At 36.7% G+C, this 23645-nt stretch overlaps 1 protein-coding gene across 11 annotated transcripts in view; it reads left to right on the top strand.

Moving 5' to 3' along the window:
* The window catches only part of MAP2K5 (mitogen-activated protein kinase kinase 5), a 235931-nt gene that overhangs the window by 152700 nt on the left and 59586 nt on the right, over positions 1-23645 (top strand). For 3 of the 11 annotated variants that reach the window (XM_039865210.1, XM_039865217.1, XM_039865215.1), the window contains exons 17-18: positions 6322-6351; positions 23530-23556. The exons of 5 other annotated variants lie outside the window; for them this stretch is intronic. In XM_039865210.1, coding sequence (XP_039721144.1) covers positions 6322-6351; positions 23530-23556 — 57 coding nt within the window. The remainder of the gene's footprint in view (positions 1-6321; positions 6352-23529; positions 23557-23645) is intronic. 3 more of the 11 variants (XM_039865219.1, XM_039865211.1, XM_039865216.1) reach the window with 1 other exon arrangement.

Below are 23645 nucleotides of genomic sequence, written 5' to 3'. Positions count from 1 at the left end.
TTAAAAAAAAAAAAAACTATAGAAACATTTATTTGTGATGCCATCTTTTCTCTGTTATTATTAGTAATCTCTGGGATAGAATGCAGGACCTTCTGAATGATGGAGAATTACTTGATTTATTTCATTGTGTTACTGTGTTTAGGGTCCTTAAGTTAAATAAATTTTCTTTTTATCAGTGGACTCTGATGAAGACAAGTAGTTCTTTTTTAAATATTAGCACATGCAAAGAAGCACTCCTTATTGGAACCTCACATTTAGGCTCCTTCTACACAAAGAAAATGTTATTTGCGAACTCTCAGGAGCACTTGGCGCTTTTTGCACAGGCATAATGAGTTATTTGCCGTGGTTCACCCACTCCACTAGAAGTCTCTGGGGCCTTTGTGGCCAGGGTCCTTTGCCATTGCCAAAACATCTGTAGAGCCCAGAGTTCCTAGTAATTTAACAAGCTTTGCCACCAACCTATAGTATGACCTTGGGCAAATTAATTAAGCTTCTGGTGCCTCCACTGGGCCATAATTCTGTTTGTGTTAAAGAAATCCTGAGAGTTTATAGGAAAGTGTTATGTGAAAAAAAGATAAAATTGAATAAGAGAGGGATATGCATGGTTTCACTGTGTTTTCAGAGTGAAATGTTTCTACACTGCTTTTTATGATGATGTCCTTGAATTTTTTTAAATAGAAACCAGTAATAAGCTAATTTCACCAAGCGTGGGTGGAAAGGTGTACACAGTTTGATGTTTTTGTTATATTTATTATCCCATCTTTAATTTGCAACATATTATAATATCATACAAGTTAAAACAATAATAGTAAAACAAACTAATTGTCTTTAATTAAAGCAAATTAGGTTTTGACTTTAATATATTTGATGTAGTGAGAACTGATAACGTGGAAGGTCCCAAAGGTTATTAGGGCATATTTCTGTTGGGTCTGATGGTGTTAGTAATAACCCTCTTCCTCATAGTTCTAGACATGAACAAATATGTCACTTCATCAGTCTCTGTTACTCGCACTTATGCCCCTCCACAGGGGTTGCAGATTCCACAAGTTATCAGCTAATGGCGTTATACATTAAAAATTGAAGCTTTCCTCACTCCGAGGCCTTTCAAGGCTTTGTTCTTAAGCCCTAGACACTTTGGAGTGCAGCTGCAAACTATAGGCAGAAGATTAAATTAATTTGTAACTCTTTTTTTTTTTTTTTTTTTTTGGGTCCTGCGTTACTAAATCCTCCACATTTAATTGAAACCCTACTTCAAGACGCTTTGTGTTTCTGTGTTCTTTGTTGTCAGTTTAACCTCCATAGCACTTTAACACTGGTAAATTGCTGTTATATCCTTTGGATTGTTTTTAAACCTTTCAGTAAGAGGACAGTGAAATTGATACATGGAAAGAAAAGTAAAATCTTAGGGTAGATTTTGAGGTATTTAATATTTATTATGGTTCTTCACCAGCATAGTTTCAGATGATTTAAACTCTCTCTCTAGGACTGTGTAAATTGGTCTTGGGATGAAGTCTCACCTAGGGAATTTTATGTAATCCAGTAGTTAAGTCTGATTTTTTAAAGTTTCCCTGTGTCTGAATGTTCCAAAGTGGCTACTGCATTTCTAGAAAATGAAGGTTTAACTGCAGTGCACAATCTAAATGCAAAATCCTTAGATGGCAGTTTAATTGTGTAAAATGTATACAAGGTAATTAAGAACAAATTTTAGAACATTTCAGACTATAAAGTCCTCCTTCGGCTAGATGACTGGCTATATTGAAAATGCTTATTTTCAATTTGCAGTTATGCTGAGAAACATACAATATGCCTAAATTAAGAGTAAAAAATCCTGTGCTCTTCAGAGTAACTGTAAATTTGAAACTACTCCCACATTGTTGATATTCTAAGTGGGAGACTTGATCACCAAAAACATATCCTGAATTTGTGTCCTGAATTTACTTTCTGGCTAGAGTGTATGTTTTCTCTTTATGATTTTTGACTTCATGGTGATAATTATTCTTATCACCAACAGAAGCCATTTTTATTGCTTTGTAAATAAATATCTTCTGACTTTTTGTTAATATACTAAGGTTTCTATCATGCGCTTGTTATATATTTGGCAAATATTATGATCATACCCACATACACTTACATTTGTTATTTAAATTAGAAAACCCAACATATTCAAATGCTACTAATTCAAGAGTATTTCATAGATGATGGTTGGACAAATCAAAGATCAATAAAATGACACTTAGGAACAGTCCTAGTTTACAGTGAAATGTTAGTGGTTTACTGTTATTTAAATGTATTCCCAACTGGTAAATGTTTTCAGAGCGTGCTTTTCTTCCTTTTACATAGTAAATCTCCCACAACAGAGTATTTAGCAGTTTGCTGAATCTTAAATATTTGGAATTAAAATGTACTTTTTTATTTAACATTAAACAGAATCCTTTCCCGCCCTTAGCCCTACCTCTAACCTAACCACCCCCCAAAAAAATAATAATAAAACTTTTCCAAATCTTTTAGAAGTGAGCCAATCTCCTCCTGGGAATGAAAAGGATATGAGAGTCATTTGATGAATTGCTGGCGCTTATGTGAGTCCAATTTTTCAATATACTTTTTTCTTTTAACTGGACTTAAGCTGCCTATATTTAAATGCTTCTTTTGTAAAGACGATAAAGAGAGCAAAGATTTCTATTGGCTTAGCCCTAATCTGTTTGCTTTGTTGTGATTCTTTTTTTTTTTTTCTTTAACTGTTAACCTATTTATAAATCTAAATCTACATACAGAGGTCATTGGTTGGCTGAACTTAAACCATTTTACTCAGTAAATTTAATTAAGGAAATACAGTGCAACTCATAAGCAAATGAGTTTTTTCCTAGTTTTAAACTAAACCACCCTCTTGAGTGCTGATTGCCTTGCCCGACCCCTGGTGATACAGAAACAGGCAAAATTAAAAAGGACATTAAAGCTTCATTAAATCTGAAACACATTTAGTACAGTGACATATCTGCAGGCCATTTCAGAGAAGATTACATACTCTCTTTTGTAAGTTTCCTAATTTATAATACCTTGACAATAAAAACTGAGGAAATACAAGTAGATTAATAGACCAGTAGGGGTAAAAGACGGAATGGCCCCCAGTTTGCCTGTCTCTGAAATATTCACTCATAGCATATGTGCTCCCTCTTCCCCATGAGGGTTCCATGTTTATTTTAACTTCTGGCAGCCTCATAAAGAATTTGTTCTTCATGCAGCCATATCTGGTAAGAGCCTTTTCCTTTTTCACCTTCTAATTGAATTTGGTAAAAGGATTCTAGGACCTAGCTATATATTTCTTTCTATTTTGCCACAAGACAAATGGTGTGGAACATAAACACTGCAGCTGCTGAAACCTGGAAGGACAGGGACATACATGGAAGGGAGCTCCCTCTCCTGGGGCCTTAAAATGACCGCTTTTGGTGCCAACCTAAAAGTGACACTGCCAATTTTCACTGGTGCAGAATTGGAATCCTTGTTCTGCTGCTGGAGCAGCCCAGTGGTGACACTCTGTGAGAGAGGAAGTGATTGTTGTGCTGCTCTGGTCAAGGACGAGGAACCAGTCTCTCTCTTCTGACTCAAAAGAGGTCAGACCTGCAAGATGTTTAGAAGCAGTTCTCTCCGGAATGTAGCTCACAAGTAGTACTGAGATTCCACAGGATGTCAGGAAAGTACACACAAAGCAAAGCCAGTCCCAAGAATCATGAGTTCACTAGTTCAAGGACTGCCACCTGTTCCCAAGAAGACTGGCACAGAGGCTCCCAGCTGGCCAGCCTGTACTGAATTTTTTCTGTGTTCTTCTGCATGGCAGTATCTCACAGAGTAAATGAATGATACCAGCTATGCTCATTACCTTGTACCAGTCATGACAGGAGAATCCAAGTAGATGAGAGCATGTTCCCAAGTCAGCTGTAGCCTGGCCTCTCCATGGAACAGTGATGACTTAAGAATTTGAGGCTTTATATTGAAGTGGGAAGAATTTACATATCTCACCTTATCCCACTTTTTTTAAGCCTTTCAGTTATTATTGCTTATTTAGTTCTTTAAACTGTAGGAACCAATGGTCTGCCAACTAGTTTAGATTTTAACTGCATGTATGGTGGGCAAGTTTGTTCTGCTGGTAAGCCATGTGGGCAGAATTCTTCCATAGACCCTACGGACATGTTCAACATGTACCCATGTAAATGGCACAGTACCCATAGAAGGGCTTGAGATAGAATGTTCTAAATGTTTTCTAGTAGTTATGAAGCTGTTAACCTTTTTAGATGAGGGACCCTCTTTTTGGTAGTTTTCTAAGTCTAAATGGAAGAATATGCAAAACTCTTAATCCACAGATCAGTGTGATAATAGCTGACAGCTTTTAGTGAGCTGTCACTGCATGTCAGTTCAATACAGAATAGTGCCAACACCCAGTTCACCTTTTACCACCACAGTAGAGCATGGTGACTCCTCCTGAAACCATGTGCACACTCTCACTAGCCAGAGATACACTGTATTTACAAAATGTAAGGCAAATCAAAGGCCTATATTGGGTGGGGGTGGAGTGAGGGCCGTGGAGAGCTGAGTCCCTCTCCTTCCTAAGTAATAGCAGTTATATAGACAACGAACACAATCACACAAAACTGAAAGAGAGTTTGATTAGCATTCACATTCTTTCCTTCACTACATCGCGTGATGTTTTTGTTATTTATACTCAAAGGATTTAACAATATCCACCAAAAGAAATAGTGATAATATAACTTTATATCTTGAAAATCAATGAACTCTGAATATACAAGAAGTGAGTACAAGGTAATGAAACTTAATCAGGTATTCCAAACATATATATATATATAATTATATATATACATCCAAATGAGTGTTGGCCCTTTCAGAGCAGTCACCTTACATGGTTATATGGTTTATTTCTATTATATGCTTTTGCTCAAAACTAGTTTTAGAACTTAGAAAATTAACCTCAGCATTTTTGTGTCTATCCTTAGTAAGGAACAATATATTTATTTTTTGAAAGTGGCGGTGGGTTTTGGTAACCCATAGGCTATTTAAACCTTAATCAACAAATAATTTACACAATCAAAAAGCCACGGAATATAATTGTGAGTCCAAGATAAGATGCGATTCTAATAAAATAAAGTAGGTGTTCTCCCGTTAAAGTGTTTTTAAACATAATTCCAAAAAGAAGAGTTCACAGATGTTTAGTAGTATCATTGTCCTTGAAGTAAATGCACAATTTCTCAAGATCTAGAAAGCAGTGTAACTCTTTGGAAAGAACACTGGGCTGAGTTACAAGCCTTGGGGTTAGTCCCTAGGCTTCAAGGAACTGTGTGGGAACTTCTTCAGTGGGACTCTGGGGTTCTAATCTGTAAATTGGATTGATCATCTCTAGGATCCATTCTAGCTTCAGAGTTCCCTGATATAGCAACTTTACTTCAAAAATAGTTACAAATACATTAAAGAATTTTATGCCTAAGGATGGGCCGCATTATGCAGTTGCAAAATTTTGCCACTATTTTCTTTTAATGAGTTACATTATGTTTGGTAAATTTGGTCTTATTACTTTATATCAGTACTATTCCTGATCAGATCATTTTGTTTTTACAGGTGAGGATCCAAAGACCAAAATTAAGTGACTAATCTGGAAAACACATAGCAGTTTACAAATCAAGCAAAATTGGAAGCTCTAAGGATTTACTTTCAGTTTCAGACTTAGACCTACAATTCTAACTTCACAGTCATGAAATAGCCATTTTCTCAGTTGTAGCTCTTTTCTTCTAGCTATGGATAGAAAATGTATGAAAAAAAAAACTAACAAATACTTGGAAATAATGGCAAAATTTTTTATTTCCTGTTTCATTCCCCATTTCTTACAGCCCTTCCTATATACTTGTAATTAAAACTCTACAGAGCTGTGGGCTAGAAACAATTAGGTGTTCCCATTTGACAAGAGGAAAAGCCAGCGGTTTCCATCTATAGTTTACATCTCTGTCTGGAAGAAACTCACGCACGTAAATGTGAATAATGCCCATACAGCTGAGAATATTCTTAAGAGAAATCACATTAGGATAATGTTTAGTTGTTAAAGTTAGAATATTTTATTGGGGATGTAACATTGTCCAGTGAAAATGTCCGTTCTAAATACAACTCTTAATGTAATTACAGTAATCATTTAGTTTGTGCATTTGAGGTTGTGAGCCTTTTATATTTGCTGGATGCAGTTCTGAAATTTAGTACTTGTCTGTCTTAAGGAGATCTGCCCTGCATGCAAATCTATAACTAGACAAATATTATTTCCTTTCCCAGCTTGCTCTTGGGAGGTTTCCATATCCTCAGGTAAGATTGTTCATTACTGCCGTTTGCCACTGTGACATTCATTCCTATGTATGAAGGTGCAGGGAGCAATTGTGAACATTTGAGCCACATACAAATAAATCTGTCCTATTAAATTGAAAAGTGATATCTTAAAGGAGTCATTTAGAAGTCTCTATTGATTTTTGATTTTTTTAAACTCCAGATTTTTTTCCTCTTTGTTAAAGCTTGAAAGCCCATCATCGTGCTCTTTCTTTGTGTGACATTGGTGATGTTTTCCCTTATCCTAGCCCGGTACCATGTGCTCATATTGAGACTGAGGGAGAGGCACAGCCTTTCCTTGGTACTTTGAGCTTTGGATTCATTAAAATTATTCAAACCAAAGATGAAGGGTAAAAATATCTAAATAAGTCATTATTTTTGCTAAGCAAATAGGCCCCAATTTTATGTGAATGCGATTTTGAATATATTCTTTTTTAAAAATTTGTCCCTTCTTATTCACATTTCTAAGAAAACAAACTATCCATTATATTACATTATTGAAGATAATCTTTATAATTTCTTTAAGGTTTTTGTTATAGATGAGTGCTAGCACTTAAAATATAAAACTGTTTTGTAGTTTGAAAATGATTCCCCAGTGTGTGGGGGGAAATAAGTAAAATGTCTAGAGGGATAAAAAATGAATGGTTTGACTGTTTTCCTCTGGTTTGATGCTCACTGTTTTTCTGGCATCTTGGTCTGTACAGGCCAAAGTGCCTGGAGGCATGTCTGATTTAAAGGTGGTGTTGGTCTCTGCTCTTTAAGCATCTATTAACTTGCTATTATTATGCAAATAAGTGTTGTATTACACATACTAATTTATGCATGGTTAGATTATGCAGATGCATCACAAACATGGTTATTGAATAATAGGACGGGGCTCATTCTCTCTACCATATTTATAAGCAGTTTTAAGCAAATCCTCCTGGTACCCATGTGGACATTTAAAGATACTTCATTCACTGAAATGTCTCTTTTGTATCCTTTTTCTTTTACAGTTAAAGCCATCAGATAAGTGGAAGAGAAACTGTCCAAGTTGTTAGGTTCAAGAGTGTTAGTCTTTTTAAATTTGTAGCTTTCTTTGTTTAAACATAATCTTTTTTTTAAAGAGAAAATCTAAAATGTAGTATATTGCTTGGCATACATGCTAACATTTAGTGAGATTTTAGTGTATATAGCCTGGCTGCTTAGCTCTAGGTAGCCTATCAAATTAAAATCACATTTTCAGGATTTATAGCTCATTAGAATATTTATCTCAGTAAGAGCTTATTCTGTCAGTAATTTTTAAACAATTCATTGTTTGACCAATTTATGCAGTCTCCTAGAATTTTCTAAATGAAGAGAAGAGGCCCTATATACTCTATCTCTCAAACAAGTTGTGAGTAAAAAAAAAAAAAAAAAAAAAAAAAAAAAAAAAAAAAAAAAAAAAAAAACTTGTAAATCATCTAATAAAAATGCGAAAGATTGAGAATGTAGCTATATTCTTGAGATTCCTAATGTCTGGGGTAGTTAATCAGTGAGATTGGATAAGTGATTAAGTCTAAGAAATGGATTGCCATTGCATTTGACAGATGAAGCATTTGAAGGCTCTATTCAGATTTGGGAAGAGACTTTATACCTTTTCAGTGTTGTTTTCTTGACTGAATATGCATTTACTTGGTCAGTCAAGTGGAAGTTGTAGAATTCTAATGTGCCAAACTTCCTCCTTAATGATAGAATTGGGGGAAAACTGTACTCCTTGCATTATGATAGAATACTCTTACCAAATTAGGACTTTTCCTTCAAGTAGAAGCAGCTTTGATGCCATCAAGTCTATTTCCTAGATTTTTCAACAGAAATTTGTGTGCTTTGTTGCAAGAATCAGTAATGACTTTTGGTAGAGTTGACTTTTATTTTACAGGCTTTGTACTATAGGCTGACGATCGGAAAAGAATACTTTATAAATTCCTTTCTTGCCCCTTCCCTTTTGCCCTCAAATAAAGCACATGAAGAAAAATGTTTATAGTATCACAGAGAGTGGATTATGAAATAATACCTTCTCTTTGGCCCGTATTGCCTCTGTGAGATAGCCTCCCCTCATAAATTAGGCAAACAGAATGGCTGATTTGCTCACTATTGAACTACAGCTAGTTTGGTGCCATTCATTGAACCCCAAGTGGAGTAGTCAGGAATGAATCATGAACTCTCAGGATTAGACGGGATCTTAGACGTCATTGAATCAAGCCTCTACAGTATCTAGAAAGCAGACATCCACATTCTGCTTGAACACCCCTGGTGATAGGAAACTCACCACCTTACAAAGCAGCCATAGAGTCGAAGCAGTGTCCTATTACCAAGATGAGGACTGCCTCATCCCAATTGTCACAGTCACTGGTTTGGTCCTTGAACACATGAAAACCTTTCATCTATCCTTAAGATTACAGCTTTGAATCCCTTCTATACCCATGGCTGGGGACAGTGCCAGGGCATTGCTGCTCTAAACTGAGAGTCGGTTAGGGCACCAGATCTGAACCCTATTCACTAGTGGCAAGTTGTAAAGATGAGTGGCCTATTGGAAAGAGATCTGGATCAGGAGCTAAGAGATGAGAATTAGAACAAATTCTGCCACAAACTGTGGTCACCACAGGCCTTAATTCTTGCTCTGGACCCCTTGGAGACCTGTTTTCTTATCTCTAAAGTGAAGATCCTGATACTTACCTCTCCTACCTGATTCGAGGAAGTATGCAGGTGAAATGAGATGGATATTAAACCACTCAGGAAAGTACAAGGGGCCACCCCACTGGCCTTGATGTTGGGGTGTAGCACAAAACAGAATTTCTAATTGTCAATCAAAGGTTGCAAAAGGATGTGCTCAGCAACTTGCCAGCTGGAACTGGAACAGAATAAAATGAGCAGAGGGGAAAGTGAGAGGAAAGCCTAGCTTCAAGACTCGTCCTTCCCCCAACCTAGCATCAGTGCTGCTGACAGCATCGTTAGCAGCACCTCTTCCTGCCCATGACACAGTATGTACCCCATGGGGATGCAGATGAGGGAGGGATGTTGGGAAAATATCAGAGTCAGTGGCCTGGGACCAATATAAATTTTTATTGAAATAATTTTATATGAATTTCATTGTTTTGTGGGTTGGGCTTTTATTTGGTATTTGAAAGTATTACCTATTTTAGTTGCCTTTAGGCCTTAAAAATTGCAGAGCCTCATTGGCATGCAGTTCAGGTGGGGAGCCACTAAAAATGCAGAGCCTTATTACTGTAACTTATAATAGGAAGAACAACGATGTCTTGGATTCATCTAGCACCTTTCCGTCTTTGAGCTCCAGAGCACTTTCTGTGATCTGACTCAGGCTGTACATCCCCCAGGGATTATTATTCCCAGCCTCCAGATGAGCAGACCGAGGCGCAGAGAGGCGAGGCACCTTGCCTTAGGGAAGAATGGGTACAGTTAGATCTAGGACTTGGAGACAACTAAACCCAATGACTAGCTCTGTGTACTTCGAATTTGGTTGGCTGTTCATACCACTGCTCTTCCTACTTAGCCCCACCAAGCACTTGTCTTGGTTTGCCTTGTTTGCCCCAGGGAGGCCTCTTGTGTAAATGAAAAATGCTCAACATAGGAGGGTTGTGCCATTGTAGACGATGACAGGACCATTCCCTAGAGCCCTTTTGCTTTTCTTACTGTGTGTTTAGCAGAGTGACAGGGGGATCTGCAGGGCCCCAGAGCTCTCACTGACACCAGTGCCATTAAATTCTGGGTGCCTGTGAAGCATATTCTGTGATAGGATCATGAAAATTTGTGTTTTTAAATATTTTACAAACAGATAGTATCTCAATTTCTTGAACAATTTAGCTTTAATAGTAATCTGAAAAGATGTGCAGTTCTGGACAAGGACTGGAGCTGTGTATAGTTAATCATGTAGATCCAAATTTAGTTGACTTAAAAACATGATGGTGGGCAATGGTTTGTTTAATGACACCACAATTTAAGAGAAATGAAAAAGATTGCCTGCTAAAAATTGTCATCCTTCATTCAAACTTTACAGTAGTGCCCTGCATTAGGATGATAGCAAATCCATTAGGACGACTTCTCGGGATGCGCCAGCTCTGGCATTTGGAAATTTGGTAAAAGCAAAATGCCACAGGAAAGTGAAGATAATACAGACACAAATGTATTTAAAATACTTTGCATGTATAAAAATGTTCTTCTTTTGGCTACGTTTCCTGATCTTGGTTAATAAATTACATCAAAATGACCTGAAGTTAAAAAAAAAAAAGGAAAAAAATCTGAGCAAATAGTGCCCCTGGTATTGTAAAGCTTTGAATGTTTTCACACTCCATTAATTTATTACTTCTCTTTCTTCATCTTTAAATTTCATTTTTTTTTTTCAAAATTCGCTCCTGCAGATTTTCATCTGTTGTTAATTTTCCTGTTCATGGTGGAGCTCCAGACATTTCGCAATCGGAGGCTGTACCAGATTTTGCTGTAGTGACTTGATTCGAGGCCAAAATTGCCGCTTAGGTTCAGCAGTATCTGTTCGGCGCCAGGCTTAATTGGCATGGGAGAGTGGCAGAATAACAAATTGGACGCAACTGAGATCTGGGACATTTATGTGTTTTGTGAATTCCCACGACTTGTGCTATGATAGCTCGGTCTAGTGGGGAGGGATTGATGGGAGGCCACCAGGACTGTGGGTGAATCTGTACTCACACCTTACATTTGGGGCTTTGCAAGGGAAGTGCAAACATCCTAGGCAGTCTGAGTGCAGAGAGAGTAACAAATATTTCATCCTGCCTTGTCATTGATTAGAAAAGAGCCTTTAATTTCATTTCACCCCATGTTGTGATTAATTTGCATTCTTTGTCAGAAGTTAATGGAGTTTTTTATGGTTCACTCTGAAATCCTTGAAGACATCAGACTTGATCTGATGTTTATACAACCGCCAGCGGAATTTTTTCGTTTGATTGATGGCAAGCTTGATGTTATTCCAAACGGCTTTTTAAGCTGTTTTTAAGAATTATTTGAATAAAATGCAAGCAAGATATTGTTGTAAGATCAAGATTATCTGTTAAAAATCTGTTTCAAATAAAGAAGATGATAAGTAGTAAGAAGGATCAAAAACAAGACATATAGTGAATAGTGATGTTATTTATTAAAAATACATAAGAATGACATTGAAATAAATTATTACAATACATAGAGATCACTTCTTTTATTGAAAAAAATATACTATCATCTGGGAAAATAGAATAATTAAGGCTAAGGTAAAAGGAAAGTCTGGATCTTTAGGATTAAAAACCTTTTCTACCAATTGGCTAATTCTCATTTATTCAGCCAGCTTTTGCCACCAATGTACGAAATAGAGATCTACTGTTCTTAACTCAAGGAGACAGGGTCTGTCAGGCCTGTTAGCTGAACAAAATGATGACATATTACTTGTCTCAAAGAGGCATTCTTAAATCCCAATACAAGTTAAACATAAGTGGATAATAGAGGATTTTAAGTGAAAGACAAGCATTCTTAATAGTATAACGACTGGCCTTTTTCACAAGATAGTACTGAAATAAAAATATCCTGTTAAAAGCAAAATACCCCAGTTGTTCATAAGAGAAATATGTTTACCCCCTTCACACTATACATCACAATCTAAGGGGAAGCTGTAGGTGGCATTTGGTCAGAATCCTCTGCCACTAACCAAGGAAGTATGTCTTGCAGATGCTTTTTGATTACTAATATCATTTGTTTGATTTGAGGGCTTTGCCTTGCTTCAGCAGATTCTCACTTTGCTGTGATTGCTACTAGTGAGACTCATAGGTCAACAAGCTACTTATCTGAGCACTTTCATTTAAAACAGATTAATTTATTTGCTGTATCTGAAAGTTTGCTAAATAATTGGATGGTTTTAATTGAAGTTACTGCTTTCTGATCCTTGTATTAACATGATCTAAGGTCCTTTTATTATATGCAATCCATATTATTGACCAAATTTGCCCTGTTTTCATTTAAATGTAAGCAGCTTGTCAAGGAGAAAATATTTTGTTTAACTTGGCTTAGAAACCTGCTATTTTAATGTGTGGGTTTTTTTTCAATTGACAGACTGTCTTTTAAACATTCATTTATTTTGTAGTAATAAATTGTGCTCTGGATAGAGTATTTGTCCCATAATAGAGTAGAAAACATATGTTCTGAGAACTGTTTTAAAATATTAAGCACTTTGTAAAAGCTGATGTCAAATTCTAGAATTTTTTTAATTATAGAATTTTTACACCTAATTTTATTCATGTTGTAAAAACCTTTGACTACATTGTTACTAATTCTAATTTTGGTAATCTAACAATTTTCTATTTAATTAAATTTAGACGATAGATATCACTATCTTATTATGTATTAATGAATGTACTGATCATGCCTAGACCGACTTAGAATTGCACAGTAATTCCTAAAAATTTTGCCTTCTTTGAAAAGAGGTGTTTGGAATCTATTCTTTGTTGCATGAACTTTTTGAAATTCGGAACATCAAGGATTTTAGTAAATTCTAAGTATCCAGTTTTTTGTGTAATTTCTCTAATCAAAGAAAAAAAACAGCAGTGGGTAATTGCCCCAAACTTTAGATGCTCATCTTTACTTGGTAAAAGTCCAAAAAAAGCAATATGCAGGCAGTATTTTCCCTAAACAGATTTCTAGCCTACATGTTTTAATTCATTGTTTATTTTTGTCCTCATTATATAGGATATAAATGTTTAAAATATACTGATATTTCAAGCCATAAAATCAGATTTTATGTTATATAATGTGCAAAGATGAAATTTAAGTGATATGAAGATGTTTACTTACACACACTTACACGCATCTTATTAGGGATTTTTTAACTGCCTGTGCCAAATTCTTCTCCCAGTATCTATGTCATACTTGTCAAAAGGTCTCATAAATGTATTTGCTTAGCCTATGCCAAAGATAGGATGTAGGATCCTATTATAGCTTTTTTTTAATTATGGTGACATTGGTTAACAAAATCCAGTAATTTTCAGGTGTACAATTCAATAGTAAGGCATATATATTGCATTGTGTGTTCACCGCCCATAGTTAAATTTATTTCTGTCACCACATATTTGACCCCTTTTACCCCCATCCCTCCTCCCCACACCACCACCCTCTGGTAACCACTAGTCTCTTGTCCATGTCCATGAGTATCTGTTTGTTTGTACCTAGTATATCTTTAAAATAGAGCAGAAATGGAAGAGAAATCATCCCGAAAGTGTGGGTAGCTTAGAAATGTGGAATTTTCTATTAAAGGTTAGTTACTTGTTAATACCCCAATTGAGGTATATTTAGTTAGCTAGGTGTTAGCGATTCCTATCTTTTGTTTTTTGTTTTGTTTTGTTTTGTTTTTTTCAAAGAATAACCCCATGGGTTTGATTTTATATCACCTTCTAAACTATTGCATGACATACATTTGAGTTTAATTTAACATATATTTTTCATTAAGCATGAAATCCAAAGGAGAATTATCAGGTAAGAGATGAAACTCTGAGAGGTTCCCTGTTACGCTCTGTGAATTTGACTTGGCACTTTACAGGACATTTTCTAGACTACTTGGGGGTGAGGGAAAGGGCGGAATTGTCATGATCAAATAAGCTAATGCCTAAGAAAGCACTTTGAAAAATATAAGGTGGTAAACAAGAGCAAGGTAATATTAGTATTATTTATATTTCCAGAAAGTACTTTAGGGATTTACCTATGTAACTCTGAAAATATATGACCATGTCTCACACTGGATAGGACTGAAATAAATTACTTTTCTAATCCCATAAGAGCCTTCCTTTACAGCCTTTCTTTTTTGAATTATAATTTATCATTCACAATCACAATCATAGTATATAGAATTATATACAGAATCTAGTCATTTTTAGTTCAGTAACTGGGGATCATGATTCTTTTACAATTCTGAAGTAGTCAGTTTCCCCCAGAAATAGAATCGAAGTTTGCGGTAATGAATTTGGTACCCAGTTTGGCTTTCAGGTGGTGACTTTGCCATCTTCTCTTTCTCTTGGGTTCTGTGGTCTGGGAGGCCTTGCATTTCTCCCCCTTTGGTTTTACTGGTTGCTGTCTGCTACTTCATGGAATCATAGAATTTCAGGATATAAAAAGATCTTACAATGATCTAGTCCAACTCCTATATTTTATAGAGGAGAAAGTAGGGATCCATGGCTATTAAATTACTCATGATAACCATGTATTCAGCAATAAGGTTAGACTGTCCCCCACTCTAGAGGGATGGGGGGCGGGGAGAAAGTGAGATAGGGCACCCAGAGGCTTTGAGCCCATATGGCCGTTCCTATTTTACACACCTATCCACTGAAGTACTGCCTTCAACTGGTGTGTCTGCAGAGATGGAAATTGCTATCCCAGGATGTTCCATGCCTGGCAGGTAATTGCTGATGGGTGTGGATCCCTGGGTTTGGAGTGGGGGCTCTGGGGAGTGGCCTTCAACGGTGGTAGTAGCAGCAGCAATAGACTTTTACTGTATTCTAGTGTTTCACTTATCACCATTCAGTATAGAAAACTTGGGTAGATTTAGGGCTAGGAGCTCTTTGGCATCTAAGTTAAAAAGGGGGCAGACCTGGCCAAGCTTTGTTTGAACACAGATTGCTTTTTAGATGTTTAACTAGGAGCTAGGAAAAGAGGCAGTTGTCTGTTTATGCACAGAGCCAAGGTATCATATCCAAGGAATTGTGGGAAACTAAAGCAACCAATTAGAAGAACCAAGTGTGGGCTCTTGTTATGCTGTATACTGTCAGATCTACAGATGGTGGCCACCATGGAGAGAAGGAAAGAAAAGCTGAGGGATAGAATAATCTCTTGTTTTCTATTTAGAAACAGGTCGCAGAGAGCGCCATTCTGGGCATGAAAAGACCTTCGCTGTGGTCTTACTTCTAGTTTGGTAAAATACAGTAAACAAAAGAAGACTTCCAGCTAAAGGCCTCAGTCCAACCCCTGCTCTTTGGACAACCCTATGCCTCCTTTATATCCAGGCAGCCGGAAACAGTCAATGACTCGGGGAAGAGGGGACCAGGAGGCAGCAAATGGCACACCCAACAAGTCACAAGTTAAAATATTGTCAATACATGGCTTGTGCTCCAAATAGACACATTAGAGCTAACCCGAGTTCTGGCTCTGGCTTTTCTAGTTAGTTGTTTGACCTTATGTTTTTTTCAGATCTCAGTTTCCTCATCTGGAAAATGATGGAGGTGTTCTAGGTCAGTAACTTGCAGAATCATGGAAAGATAGGACTTAGAGTGGGTGGGAATCCACTCTTCAACACATGCACACGTGCATACACACACAAACATAGGAGTAGTTCTGCTTTTATCTGTTAATTTAAAAAATATATCTAAGTAATATCTTCTAGGAACTAAGAGTTTTTGGTAAATGGAGTCTAAAAATGGTGGACTAGATATTTCTGTGGTCTCCTTTCATCTTGTTTGAGCAATTTCTTCCTCTTTTTCATACCTTCACCCACCTTTCTTATCACCAAATGAGGTGTACTGAAACCTAATTTTAGCTATATCAAAATATTAGAGGTATGAACTAAAACTCTGAAACAGAAGTCAAACTTTATTCAGTTTATTCTAGATCCATGACTTCTTTAAATCTGTTTTGAATTTCATTTACAGTCAAGCTAGTAAGACATGTTAATTAACATGGATATGTGTGATGTATTTCAAGATTCTTTCCCTCCTAATCCCATATGAACCACATATTTGCTGCAATTGCAGTTTATCTCAAAATCTCAGGCCAAATAATGTTGTCAAAAACAACATGGTAAAAAATAATAATAATAATAAGTGCAATGATATGTGGAGTCTTAGCCCTGAAAGAAAATCTTCCTAGCAATGCCCAGAAACGTCGCCTGTTAGGGGAAACTGTCTTAGAAATACAGTGTCCTGAATCCAGGGAATTGTATTTGATCCATATATCCAGTGGCATTTAGAGGAGAGTGCAGCCCTGTGCTTAAGTCTTAGCTCTGACACTAAGTTTCAGTGACCTTAAATAAGTTACATAATTTTTGCAGAACAACTATTGTATCTTATCCATCTTCTAGGTCCTAGAGTCTAGTGCAGTGCCTGGCATAGAGTAAGTACTTGATAGACGTATGTGTATCAATTAATTAATGGTTTGATCTAACTTTACTTTTTTTGCATGTTGGCACAGTAGATTTTAGAATCAGGAGAAACTAAGAATCAATATACATCCTTAGATTTTCATAATTTAGTCCCCTTTCTTTTCTTCCATGTTTATATTCTCACTCTACCCTGCCAGTATTAATACCTGAAAGATAAAAGCTTCCAAGGAGATATAATAGTTGTCTTCAGATATTTGAGGGTTCTCGTTTTAAGAAAAGACATGGATTCATACTGTCAGGAAGGTAGAACTGGAACAAGAGGTAGAATGGACATTCATAAGACTTAAGCTCCTCATCACTGATGCATTCAAGCAGAAGCCTGGTCATCAGGGTTGTAATGAAGAGGGGGCTCAAGGATCAGACCAGGGCAGAGAGCTAGGTTAAATTTTAAACCTTAAGATCCTTTCAGGCCCTAAGAGTATGATTCTGATTCAGTGTTGGGCAGACCTCTCCTCAGCTAGACAAATAAAAGGCTGATGCAGTTTCTGTTGCAAGGGAGAGGCAACAGGTGGAAATTTCATTAGACTTGTCTAGATTCTGTAATTGGTTTAATCATTCACTTACTTTGACTCCCACATACTGTCAGTATGAAACCCATAAGAAATAGAAGAGTACAGGAAAGGAAAGAAGTGATTCTTTTTCAGTCTAAGACTTGTATACGTCTCTGTTTCTCTCAGCTGAGCCAACTATGTGATATGGCTGTCAAAAATGTGAATGTACTAGCAGCCTCCACAACTTTCTGCTAAATAGTGTATAGTGTCCAGAACAAGGTGATCTAAACCAGTCAGTCCACGGTGTGTTCAGGTGTGGGTGTCATCATTTATGAGGAACATGCACATATGACACCACATTTAGAGAAAGATGACCACAGTGGTAGAGAAAGTGAAATCATGCCTGAGACCTTCCAGGCAGCTTTCTGGTTCAGGGAGCAGAAAACCCAACAAAAGGAGGAATTTATTGAATTGTGTGACTGAAAAGCCAAGTATTGCTGGTTTTACGTAGAGCTTGATCCAACAAGTCACTTTTGACTGTATTCTTAGTAGGCTGCTCCCTTCACAGAGCAAGAATGGCTGTTGGGGTTTCAGTGCTACCTGCTTCCCAGTTTAGTGGAAAAGAGCAGATCTCTTTCCCACAGGTAATCAGAGACCCTAGACTGAAGTTTGATTGGACCCGTTTAACTCCCTGAGCCCAGGGGACTTAAATAATGCTGAATAGTTAACCCTGAACCACATGCCCCACCCCTAAAGCTGGGGGTGAAGCCATCTTCCCATGAAGCACATGGGCTACTTGGGGGCAGAGGAATGTTGTTAGGGTGTCATTACTAATGGGAGGGCGTAGGATAGAAGGCAATCAAACACAGCAAATGATCATAGGAAGAAAATAGGATGTTCGTTCAGGAAAGAAAACATTGTGGAGACATGATAACTATCTTCAAATATGTGAAGAGCTGTCATTAGACTTAATCACTACAGCTCTATCTTACAGGGAGACATGTTTAGACTCAGAATAAGAAAGAATTTAAAAAAAAAAAAATTTAAGCTACCCAACATAGAATCATTGAAATCTCATCATTGGATGTCTTCTAGTATCTTCTAGGAAAAGACAGGATGCCTGTCTGTCGGGAATATTATAAAGCAAATTTCCTTATGGGGCAAGGAATTAGACTAGGTGATCGCTAGCATCGTTCTAGATTCTGTGGCCTGTGGAGGATTTAAGCTAATAGAGATACAAACTGAATAACTCCAGAAAAACCCTTTCAAACATTTTGACACATTTAAAAAAAAAAAAAACAACAAAAAACTTTTGCTATTGTAGACTTATTTGACCATGAAGAGTGGAATGGTCAACAGAAGAAACAGCACCACCCCCAACCCTCACCCTCTTAAACTAGATTCTGAAATTAGACCACCATTTTGGAGAACAGAGAAAAGAGAAGAATTTGATAAAGCAAATGTGTAAAATCTTCTTCCAAAGGAAAGTGCTTAATAGACTCCTTGGCCAGACCTTATACCATTAGAGGAAATGTTAATTTTGTAAATTCATATTGATCATTTCGAATTGTGGTTCTAAGCTCCTGCTTTTCTCACAAAATTTAGGTTCTAAGTACTAAAACTTATATTTGCTCAGAGGATGATTTACCATGGCTCCTGTACACCTATGTGGAGTAGGACGTGAGCTGCATCAGTTTTAAATACACAAAGGAAAAAAGAGTTTAGTCTGATAGTCGCTGATGAACGAGAGGTAGGATGGCACAAGTGAATTATGCTTGTTCATTTTATATTATTAGAAATAATATATAGTATTTATTTATTTTGTTTTATAATCATATCTAAAATTGTCAGTTTGTGAAAATTTGTAGTTAACTAGTGTAAATTTTGTTCTATTTTTTTTTTTTTAAAACAGTCGTTTTTTTGAGAGCTCTTACCTTAAATTAGTGGTACTACACAATGTATATTCAGCTTGTGGACATGTGGAAGTGTTTTGTTTTGTTTTGTTTTTTTCCTCTCATTGAAATCTTTTGAGAATCGGGAACTTTTTTTCCAAGTTATAATGAATTGGAATTTGTGCGTCCCTAAATTTTAGCACCCGGCACATAGCCAGATAAAATTAGATTGAATGCCAGTACCAGTTCTCCCTCAGTAGGAAAAAGATCATGTATACCTGAATGGGAATAGCTGCCTTTGAGGAATCTTTGGGCCCCCTCTAATTTACCCTTCACTTCATAGACAAGAACTCTGAGCCTAGTGAAGGGACGGAGCTTCCGAGGCCATGGGGACCTGACTGGAATCCCAGGAGGTCTTTCTGACTCCAAAGCTTATACATTTTCCCCATACTAGGCCACCTCCTAAGTCAGTAGTTCTAGGCCAGGTTCTGTCTGCGACCTTGGGCAGTGTTCCGCTCTGAGCCTCAGTTTCACTAACCAAAATGAGTAGATTGAACTAGATCATCTCTGGGGTCCCTTCCATTTCAAAAATTCTTTAGGTCATTCTTCTTCATGTAGAGTATGAAATTCTTGTTTTACTGTAATCCCTGTTTATATTTAGCTTAATGCATCTGATTTGAAAGGAGAGTCTTTGTAAAATTGCTGCACTTCCCGAAATTTGAAGTTTAACAAAAGAATAAAGAGTTCAACACTAAAAGCTAGAATGTGATGCCAGTAGCACAACAAATAAAAATGATATTCTTTAAAAATTCCAACCATCTGATTTAATTTTATATTGCTTTTTTCTGTTTAAGAGGAAAATAACACAAGCTTGAAAAGCAGTAAATATGTAGAGAGAAAATTTGTCAACTGATATTGGAAGATCTGACCTAGGTCACACATAAATTTCTCAGACAAGAGCTGTAGGGCAAGCCATAATTTTAGAGAGTAAAAGAAAAAAGGAAAGCTGTAGCTGGTGTCTTCTCTAAGTTACATAGGTGGGTTCATTTTAGTTTCTGATTGTGCTTCTGCATAAAAGGGCACTGGTAGTGAAGTCAGTTTTACCACTGTGTGTAAAAAGTACCTCTACAGAGATAGAAGCATAATGTGAGACTTTCAATGTTGCTGTTTATTACCAGAGTCATTAACTGAATAGTTGAAGCCCTACAAGTAAATTTTTGCATTGGCAATTTCCTTTCCAGGATCATTTTCCAAAGTCTTAAGTCATGTTATAGGAGCTTTTTGAGTTGCCAACTATATGATCCTTGCAAGGAAATATATGATAAATGTTATTGCTATAATACACTAAGACCTGATACTTATGCTTGCCTGTTACGAAGTCATTCTTTCTCATTTAAACACATAAGGATCTGTCTGATATCAGAATGAGACATATCTATTCCTTGTTAGTATAGCTTAAAGTCTTGGATCTAAGGGCCGGAAAAAGACAAAAGCTTTGTTCAGAAGAGAGAAGAGGTTCATCTAATGAGTGTATCAAAACGCTACTAGTTCTAGAGACTGATTAGCAAAGTGTATGACTGGAGCAATTATTGTTCTGTTCATTGTCCCAAAGTACTAGTTAGACATAGAAAACTCAACACAAGCAAAATGTACAAGCAGGAATGTGGACTTGGACAACTTAGTTATAAACAGCATTTCATATGTGGCGAGGTACAGGCAATACATCAGCTCTAACAATATTATTGTGTTCCTCTAAACTCTGCTCTCACAGCTAAGCATTTGGAAAGCAGACCCAGAATAAAGAGAGGCATTCACAAAGCTAACATTTTATATTGAGTACCCTTAGTACCACTTTTAATGTGCTATAAAACTAGCGGTTTCACTTTTTCATGAACTGTGTGCAAAAGCAGAGGCAGTGACTAGAGGTTGACTTTGTTCGGATCTGTTTTATGGTTGCTGCTCCTGTACAGTAGTGTGGTCTTGAAAAGGTAAGCAACAAAGAGTTTAGCAGTGAAAAATATGCCTAATATAAATACAGTTGAGTACATGGCAGTTCAGAATTTGAAAAATATGACTGTGGCATTAAATTTTCTGGTGGAATTAACAGAGGAACAGAATATAGCCTTTAAGGCCATATATCTGACACAGAGAAAGGAGATAATACATCTAACTCTATGGCCTTTGTGGCATTCATATAAAGAAAAGCACAGTAGCTTTATTTAATTGAGAAAATGAATCAATTACAATGATGTTGCATCATCAAATTCATGTGAAAATAGAAGATATAAGTCACCACATTGTGTAACAGTGTTAAAAAGTAATTGAGTATCTTAAGCATTTTGAATCAATTTCAGGTACTGGCACTGCTACCTTAATACAAAATTTATGAAGATAATTTCATATAATATGTTGCTATCAACAATGACTCTCTTTAAAAACCTGGGCAAAACAGTATAGTTATAAGATCATAAAAAAGAGACTTGAATGTTTCTGTTTCTCTCTTTCTTGTGGTAAAGAGCTGGCGTTAAAATAGTATAATTTTAACTTATCTTAAACCATGCTTTTAGCCCGCAAAATAAGGCAAAGTGTAGATATTCTCTAAGATCTCAGTTCCTAAAGAAATGTCCTCCCATCACTTCATTTGGTTCACATTACTCATGTTACTAGGTATAGTGTTATAATCCATTCCTTTATTCATTTAAAACGTCTCACTTAGAATTTTGCTGCATGTTTTCCTCTGAATGTTGTAATCTCTGTGGACTGTTGGAAATTTGTGAAAAATACTCTCTTTGATGTCAAAAATGGATTTCTGATTCTTTGTTCATTACAAGTAACTCTCCTGTTGAAGTAGATATATCTTACTAAGAGTGGAAGAGGGTATAGGGTATCCATGTGCACCAACAAAGGTATCTCATAGGAAAAGTTACCTGGACTTTTCAAGATTTTTTAAAGGTGGTATGGCTTGTCAATAAAATCCTTAACCCCTCCAGAGTGGTAGTTAGCAGCTCTTCTTTTTTAATGTAAATCTTTACCTGGAAAGCCTTATCCAGATGACCCCGATACTGGAGGAACAAGGAGCAGTCACTTAGGAAAACGTTAACTGGGAGCTATCAAAGTAGCCTCAGAGCCAGTCAGCCTGGGACAGAGGTTTTAGGGAGTGTTGTTTGGGGAAGCGGCGATGAGGAGTCAAGAGCAGTGATGCGTGGGCACCATATTCAGTTGAGATAATATATGGCAAAGCTCAAGCACTAGGTACTAGGGTCTGCTGATCAGCCATATGGATGCAAAAGAAATACAAAAACATACTTCTGCCCTTGAGAAGCTTACAGTCTATTCCAGAAGTACCCTCATATCAAAAGTGATAATTTATCAACTTTCCCAGTATATATGCAAATCTGATTGTTTTTAAGTAATGTTATGGCTGTAGGCAGATAGAGTACAGAGATGCTGGAGAGAAAGGAGAGTTGAAGAAGCCCCAGCTCAACCACAGTCTGTTCCTGTGGCCTTCTGCCTGCCGCATCCTCTGGGAGGCCCATTTTCCCATCATACAACAGAGATGATCATCCCTGCCAAACTCAGGGTGGTTATGCAGATCAAATGAGAACATGTATGTGGAAGAACTTTAAAAAATACCATTAAAAATATACTGGAGACTATTACTATTTTCCCTACATTTTACCAGCTGGTTGGAGCTCAGTTTTCCCAGCAACGAACTGACCCTTCAAATCATCGTATTTGGTTCCTGAAAATTTCCTTCTTGGGAAATTTAGTCTGAGACTCCATTGAGTTTATAATAACTGCAGGCATTGGGTGGGGAATTGAAGTGTTTAATACTTTAATTACTAAGTGGATGTTTTATTAATTTGGTGTCACATTTTAGTAACTTTCTAAGAGAGATGGTTTATTGGTATTAGACATGTGAGCAGCCTGCCTATAGAATGTTATCAGGAACAGGCATTTCTTACTTCACTCTGCTTTTATCCCCTGAAAAACAGTATAAAACTTGCATGAATTTGATTTTCCCAGAGAGCATTGCTGCCCTGGAAACGGGCTGAAAGAACTTTGGAGAAGGTGAAAAGTCTTTACCCCACTCTTGAGTTAAAGGCAAATTCTTCAACCGCATAATTAAAGTTTTCTTCACAAAATAGGGGATTGTGAGCAGACACTGGCAGGAATCCAAAATTCTAATTTCTGACTATGATTTAATTTCAATTTTAAATAAATCGGTTTTTAATTTAAAAAGAGTGAGCTTCATAACATTAGCAATGATTGCAACATTAAGCCCAGTGTTCACAATCTAGCAATATAAAACATTATTTATATCTGAATCGTAAACAGCCTTTTGAAATGGATTATGGTTTTTCTCCCTATTCTAATACAACCTGGAGGGTACTAAAAAGTGTTGTGTGAAATTAACATTCTGCTGACTTTCGCCTATAAATGAGAAGCGAGCTATTAACATTTGTGTATTTTCATTATGTAAATTGTGTTAACACATGCCCACAAATTGCCACCAGCAATGCAATAATTTTCTCTCAGTGATCATAATGTGTCCAAGTGAGTCATTTTGATTATGACATGCTAATTACATATTGCCTTTTTTCAGATTCAGAAAAACCAGGGATCTTTAATGGTAAGCTTTATGAGTTCAGAAAAAAATTCACTTTTCTTTTTCCTGATGGCTGCTTCCTTTGCATGCTTGAATGCCTTGTTTTAAACTTA

This window comes from Pteropus medius, unplaced genomic scaffold, assembly GCF_902729225.1.
Source record: "Pteropus medius unplaced genomic scaffold, Ma_sr-lr_union100, whole genome shotgun sequence".
NCBI classification, from domain to species: Eukaryota; Metazoa; Chordata; class Mammalia; order Chiroptera; family Pteropodidae; genus Pteropus; species Pteropus medius.
The sequence above is the reverse complement of the archived record's forward strand: the minus strand, read 5'-3'. Positions and strand labels throughout refer to the sequence as shown.